The sequence below is a fragment of the Palaemon carinicauda genome, chromosome 11 (assembly GCF_036898095.1).
Source record: "Palaemon carinicauda isolate YSFRI2023 chromosome 11, ASM3689809v2, whole genome shotgun sequence".
Classification (NCBI taxonomy): Eukaryota; Metazoa; Arthropoda; class Malacostraca; order Decapoda; family Palaemonidae; genus Palaemon; species Palaemon carinicauda.
The window spans coordinates 132,677,523-132,685,022 of record NC_090735.1 but is presented as its reverse complement, the minus strand read 5'-3'; the positions used below and the strand labels follow the sequence as shown (position 1 = coordinate 132,685,022).

Genomic DNA, 7,500 nt, shown 5'->3' with positions numbered 1-7,500 from the left:
GGCTTATTTGAATATGAAAAATACGTCTGAATGTGCAGAATTTATCACACAAACACACACACACGCACATATATATATATATATATATATGTATATATATATATATATATATATTTATATATATATACATATATATATATATATATATATACATATATATACATATATATATGTTACGGTCATTTTGAGGAATTGGTCATTTTCCAAACTGCCCGGTCATTTTGGGAAATCACCAAAATATCTGTCAGTATGCAAAATGCCCAAATAATTGTGGTCATTTTGGAAAATGACCAGAAGTTTAGTCATTTTGCAAAATGACTATTAGTATCGTTGGTCATTTTGTAAAGTTACCCCAATAGCTGCTGATCATGATGCAAAAAAAAAAAAAAAAAAAATAGTAACTTGAAATTGATTAGGAAAAGTCTAAGTGTCAGTTAGTTCTTACGGAAGTTCGGCCGAGGACGGAAATATTCGTGCTCCTCTCATCACTTATTTGTTGCAAGTATATTGTACACTGAAAAGCTTCACAATGGATCACTTGACCAAGATGATTATGCCTTCGAGCCCTACAGACTAAGACTTCCGAGGAGGTAGCTTTTCACCTGGTTGACATTTTCTGTGATAAAGGAGCCCCTCATATTCTTCACTCTGACAATGTGAGAGAATTTTCAAATAAGGTAATTAAAGAAGTTCTGGCTATGTGGCCAGAATGTAAGCTAGTTCATGGGAAACCAAGATATTCTCAATCACAGGGTTCCGTGGAACGAGCAAACAGAGATGTTAAAGCAATACTCGCTTGCTGGATGAAAGATAACAACACTACACAATGGTCAAATGGACTGCGCTTTGTTCAGTGGCAGAAAAACACGCGCTTCCATTCTGGAATTGGCAGGACACCTTATGAAGCCATATACGGAGAAAAGGCTTATCTTGGTATTTCTCCTGTCAACTTACCAGAAGAAATAATGCAAGGCATGGAGACAGAGGAGCCGCTTGCAGAAGCACTTTGTTTAGTAATGAAGAAGATCAAAATGTAGAACACAGGAGAGGTGCTGAAAGTTGTGCCATAAATTGCAACTCGTGTGGTCAAAACATTCCATGCCATCCTTCTGGTCAATGTTGTTCAACTGTAAATGACAATGTTGATTACCCTGTGCTCTGTTGCCTATGCAATAGAAATCATAGCATTCAGGCTGAACGAAGGGAATCGAAAATGCAACAAGAGAAGCAAGCTAAAAAAATGAAGGATAAATCAGTACAGCGTTTCAAGCCAGCCCTTGCAGGGGACACTGTCATGATTCCGATTCCACTTGTTGACCGTGGACGAACGGAGTTTGCGAATGCAAAGGCAATTATAACTGAGACAATGGATGGCGGAACTTACAAACTAGGGACAAAATATGGTTTACCTAAATTGGTGCACAGTCGGAATCAGTTCACTTTATGTGCTGAAAAATTTATGTCACTCAAAGAGGTACAAAGGATCGCGAAGTGAAGTCTGCGAGAGGTAGCTATTGCAGATTCGATGGGACATGGCCAGGGGATGAGTAAGTGTAGCTGTACCAAGTCATGTCGGAGCAGACGCTGTAAGTGCTTAAAAAACAGAGTACTGTATTGTGCAACAGCAGATGCAAATGCAGCAACTCTTGTTCAAACAAGTCAGATAATGCTAATTTTGATAATTGTTGAAATAATTTTCAAGTTCAGTTTTAGTTCTTTCAATATTCAAATATACTTGTAATGTGTAATGTAAGTTTTTAATGTAGAATAAATAAAACACACACCTTTATTGATACTTAGACTTCTCCTAATCAATTTTAAGTTACTATTTGTTTATTTTTGCATAATGACCAGCAGCTATTAGGGTAATTTTACAAAATGACCAACGATTACTAATAGTCATTTTGCAAAATAACCAAACTTCAGGTCATTTTCCAAAATGACCACAATTATTTGGGCATTTTGCATACTGACAGATATTTTGGTCATTTTCCAAAATGACCGGGCAGTTTGCAAAATGACCAATTCCTCAAAATGACCGTAACATATATATGTGTGTGTGTATATATATATATATATATATATATATATAATGTGTGTGTGAGTGTATGTGTGTATGAAATTTCCTTTGAGAAAAGATTCAATGTAGCCTACATTTCCGATAAGAATAATTTTGTTATTTGTAATGAAATTTCATTATCATAGCCGAACATAATGGCGAGGAAAGATTTAATACTGGTTCTAGGTCCCTTGCCTCTCTCGCTATTACCATAAGTCATGTAGGATGGATTACATTAATTATATTCAGGTGATCTTGAAATTGAGCTAAAACTCGCGCTCTCTCTCTCTCTCTCTCTCTCTCTCTCTGTAATTCCAGCAAATTGATCAAACAACAGTCGAGAAATTTCCTCTCTCTCTCTCTCTCTCTCTCTCTCTCTCTCTCTCTCTCTCAATAATTCTAGTAAGTTGATCAAACAATCAAGAAAGAATCTCTCTCTCTCTCTCCTCTCTCTCTCTCTCTCTGTAAAGCTTTCTGTCACTTTTTGTGGAGAGAGAGAGAGAGTTTTAGCTTATAATTATACTGAAATAAAACTCTCTCTCTCTCTCTCTCTCTCTCTCTCTCTCTCTGTAAAGCTTTCTGTCACTTTTTGTGGAGAGAGAGAGAGTTTTAGCTATAATTATACTGAGATAAAACTCTCTCTCTCTCTCTCTCTCTCTCTCTCTCTCTCTCTCAGTAATTCCAATAAGTTGATCAAACAACAGTCAAGAAATTCTCTCTCTCTCTCTCTCTCTCTCTCTCTCTCTCTCTCAGTAATTCCAATAAGTTGATCAAACAACAATCAAGAAATTCTCTCTCTCTCTCTCTCTCTCTCCTCTCTCTCTCTCTCTCTCAATAATTCTAGTGAGTTCATCAAACAATCAAGAAAGAATCTCTCTCTCTCTCTCTCTCTCCTCTCTCTCTCTCTCCTCAATAATTCTAGTGAGTTCATCAAACAATCAAGAAAGAATCTCTCTCTCTCTCTCTCTCTCTCTCTCTCTCTCTCTCTCTCAATAATTCTAGTAAGTTGATCAAACAATCAAGAAAGAATCTCTCTCTCTCTCTCTCTCTCTGTAAAGCTTCATGTCATTTTTTGTGAGAGAGAGAGAGAGAGAGGAGGAGAGGAGAGAGAGAGGAGAGAGTTTTAGCCCAGTTTCAAGATCACCTAAATATAATTATAGTGAGCTAAAACTCTCTCTCTCTCTCTCTCTCTCTCTCTCTCTCTCTCTCTCTCTCTCTACAAAAAAAGGACGGGAAGCCTTTTCCAAAAGAAAAAGGAAAATGAAAATCTGCCGGATGACGGTAGAACCGAAATAGCTACTGTCAGACGGAGTGGGGCCCATCATATTGCTCCGCATTCCGGATTTCGCAAACAATGGACAAAATCTAGTTGTTTTTTGCTTCGCAGTAGGAAGAAACATGTGAGATTTTTGTCATGTCTCGCTATTATTCTTCCCTGGTCGAAAAACAAAGGTCTCTCTACGTGAGCTGGTGCCGCTATTTTACTTCTGTTGTGACGTCTTCTGGATATTTCTAATGTCTTCTGAATATTTCTAAAGTCTTCCGGATATTTCTAGTTTTCCATATATTTCTAAAGTCTTCCGGATATTTCTAGTCTTCTTAATATTTCTAAAGTCCTTTTGGATATTTCTAAAGTCTTCTGGATATTTCTAGTCTTCTGGATATTTCTAAAGTCTTCCGGATATTTCTAGTCTTCTGGATATTTCTAGTCTTCTGGATATTTCTAGTCTTCCGGATATTTCTAGTCTTCTGGATATTTCTAAAGTCTTCCGGATATTCATAGTCTTTTGGATATTTCTAAAGTCTTCTGGATATTTCTAGTCTTCCGGATATTTCTAAAGTTTTCTGGATATTTGCAAAGTCTTCTGTATATTTATAAAATCTTCTAGATATTTCTAAAGTCTTCCAGATATTTATTTCTAGTCTTCCGGATATTCATAGTCTTTTGGATATTTCTAAAGTCTTCTGGATATTTCTAGTCTTCCGGATATTTCTAAAGTTTTCTGGATATTGTAAAGGCTTCTGTATATTTATAAAATCTTCCAGATATTTCTTAAGGTCTTCCAGATATTTATTTCTAGTCTTCCGGATATTTCTAAAGTCTTCCAGATATTTCTAAGGTCTTCCAGATATTTCTAAAGTCTTCCAGATATTTCTAAAGTCTTTCAGATATTTCTAATGACTTCCAGATATTTCTAAACCCTAACGATATTTCTAAAGTCTTCCAGATATTTCTAAAGCCTTCCAGATATTTTTAAAGTCTTCCAGATATTTCTAAAGTCTTCCATATATTTCTAATGTCTTCCAGATATTTATAAAGTCTAACGGATATTTCTAAAGTCTTCCAGATATTTCTAAAGCTTCAGGGATATTTATAAAGTCTTCCAGACATTTGTAAAGTCTTCTGGATATTTTTAAAGTCTTCCATATATTTCTAAAGTCTTCCGGATATATCTAAATTCTTCCAGATATTTTTAAAGTCTTCCGGATATTTCTAAAGTCTTCCAGATATTTCTAAAGTCTTCTAGATATTTCCAAAGTTTTCCAGATATTTCTAAAGTCTTCCAGATAATTCTAAAGTGTATGATATTTCTAAAGTCTGCCGGATATTTCTAAAGTCAAAGTCTTCAGATATTTCTAAAGTCTTTTGTATATTTTAAAGTCTTCCAGATATTTCTAAAGTCTTCCGGATATTTTTAAAGTGTTCCAGATATTTATAAATTTTCCAGGTATTTCTAAAGTGTTCCAGATATTTTAAATGTTTCCCCCACTCCAAACGCAAACAGCTATGCTGGTGAAGGGCGTGAAATATATAGAGCGGATTACTTACTTGTGCTTCAATGTTATATTTTGTACGAAAATAGGATAAAGGTTTTGCTAAAATGCTGACTAACTCCAATGGCCTTTCTAGTTATAAATTTGACTTTTAATTTTACTCTAAAAAGAGGCAAGTGAAATTGGCAAATCCTTATCTGAAATTGAGTAAATTGCTCTCCAAATACAGAAAATTTAAAGGTTTCCAGAACACGGTATTAAATTTTTTTATGATCCTCAGCTTGCCGCAGAGAGAGAGAGAGGAGAGGAGAGAGAGAGAGAGAGAGAGAGACATTGCTGTGGTTACAAGACTGCCAATGAGATAACCTTGGTCTATTGTTGTTGTTGCTGCTGTTGCTGTTGTTTTGTGCTGTCGGTAAATGGGTTACTAACATTTTTGACATTTGCGACAGCTATTAAATCATTCCCATGACGGTGTGACATCAAACGTGAATGGGTTAACTTGACATCCGGAATTTCCCATCAATTTTTCCCTGTGACCCAGTAACGAAACCGGTCTCCAATTGAAAAGGCACAATTTTTTTGGGAAAAGTTTTTATTTGTTTGAAGCGAAGGGAAATTTCATAAATTCTTTGCGTCTCTATTATGTAGCATGATTTCTTTAAAAGAAACTTCGCCCTGATATATGATTAAACTAGAATTCTGGGAGTGCAGACCCTCCGCCACGGCAGCTTATTTCTTGAAACCAGCGTGCCTTTCCAGGATCAATTAATCATTTCCAGCTCTTAATTAACAGTTTAAGATCCCTGATAGGTTCATTACCTTACGAATAAAATTGTGGCCGTATGGTTGATGACCGGAATTTGACCTTTTGCTTGACCTTGACCTTCGACCTTAACATGTATTAATTGGCTTTGATTTTCATACACCCGAATATGAACAAGTTTGAAATCTGTGACAATGATATCCAAACTTTGGCTGATTACGTGAATTGGACATTTTGCTTGACTGTGACCTTGACCTTTAACCTTTGACCTTGACCTACCAAAATTAATAATTTCCAGCTACAGTATTTACATAATTTATTCCCTGCATGTTTCATTACTCTCGATTATAATTTTGGTCAGGAAGCTGTTCACAAAAACACACAAACAGGGTGCAAAACATACCTCCTTCCAACTTCGTTGGCGGAGGTAAAGATATTTTACTCATTATTTTTATAAATTTACTGATAGATTTTTGTCGCTTTACTCTGAAGTAAGCATATCCTTTAGTTAGTATTATGAAGTATGTTGAAAATATGTTACTTGACCTGTATACTGTTAATTCACTTTTTTGAGGTTAGGTTTTTTTCTTCTAGGCTCTAAACCCCCCCCCCCCCCATTTGCCTGTGGCCTTGCAGGACAGTCATTCTTTTATTGTTCGGTAATTGTAATTGTCATGTCTTTCTTGATTGATTGATTTGAGGTTTTTTGGCATCCTAACATCTAAGGTCATTGACGCCTATATCCTTTATCGTAAATAGAAAATAAACGAATACTTAATTAAAACCATAAAAGTAAGGATGTTATTTTATGAGTTAAATATCTTTCAGAAGACCTGCTTCTGAAATAAAGCTAAAAATACCACTACCATGGTAGGACTCATCATGTCCAAGAATCTCGGCAAGGATGAACCTCCCATCCTCACCTCAAGCCTCAAACAGATATTTATATCTCTCAATCTATATATGGTGGCATTTGTTAAGAAATGTCTCACTGTCAATTGTACCAAAACAGTCGTCGCAATACGGTTGATGTTGGCCAGCCAGCAAAAACTCATGTGTCATCCGAGTGTGTCCAATGCGGACACAACAAAAGGTATCCCTGACACTTGCACGACTTTTTGCCACGAATTTGTCGTGGCAAGTCGTGACATTTTGTGACACGAACTGGAAGATCAAAAAAAAAAAAAAAAAATTACCTCAGAATCACAGCTGATTTGTCCACATTGACACGAACTGGCACGACGAGTTCATGAGTTCACGCATAGTTTGCGCATAGTCTGCGCACTTCCCTCATCGTCCCGACGAGTTCACGAACAGTTCGCGCATAGTTCACGACCCGGTCACGAAATTTTGTCGTGACCAAAATTCTGAACATTTCAAAATTCTTCGTAAACCCGATGTCACGACGGGTTTTACGAACACTTCACGCCCAGTTCACGACTCGAGTCGTGACAATGCGTGCCACAAATTCGGTTATACCTCCAAGGGGATATATCATTACTAATTTCTCTCATTTCATTTTCCTGATGTGGCAATTAAGAATTCTTCGACCTCTAAATAAAAACTGTCTTTCCTTGATTCAATACTTCGCAGCATTTTAGAAGTTTTATATCTCTTCAAAAAGTTCCATTGCTTTTACTATTAATTCACCTCGCGAGTCTATTACATGTTAGACATACTTTTATTATCATACCTACAATACTTTTCGCTTTAACTGTGAAAAAATGCCATGAGAAACTTTATTGATATAATAGCTCAAGTTTTTAATTGACATTTACATCTGGTGTTCGTTGCATGTAATCAATTAATGATAACATTCATACAATTTTTTTTTTTTTTTTAAAGTAATAGACCCCTTGTCTCCCCTGTACATTGGCCTTTTATTTGTTTATTTCTATTC

The 7,500-nt window shown here is 36.0% G+C and overlaps 1 protein-coding gene across 1 annotated transcript; it reads left to right on the top strand.

The window, feature by feature from the left end:
- Positions 1-698: 698 nt before the first annotated feature.
- Positions 699-1,037, top strand: LOC137649486 (KRAB-A domain-containing protein 2-like). Its single transcript, XM_068382469.1, has one exon. The coding sequence runs from the start codon at positions 699-701 to the stop codon at positions 1,035-1,037; it is 339 nt and encodes a 112-aa protein (XP_068238570.1).
- Positions 1,038-7,500: the final 6,463 nt, after the last annotated feature.

Bases quoted from the DNA above. Each gene is read 5' to 3' on its own strand.
- LOC137649486 (XM_068382469.1), top strand. From the start codon at position 699: ATGTGGCCAGAATGTAAGCTAGTTCATGGGAAACCAAGATATTCTCAA.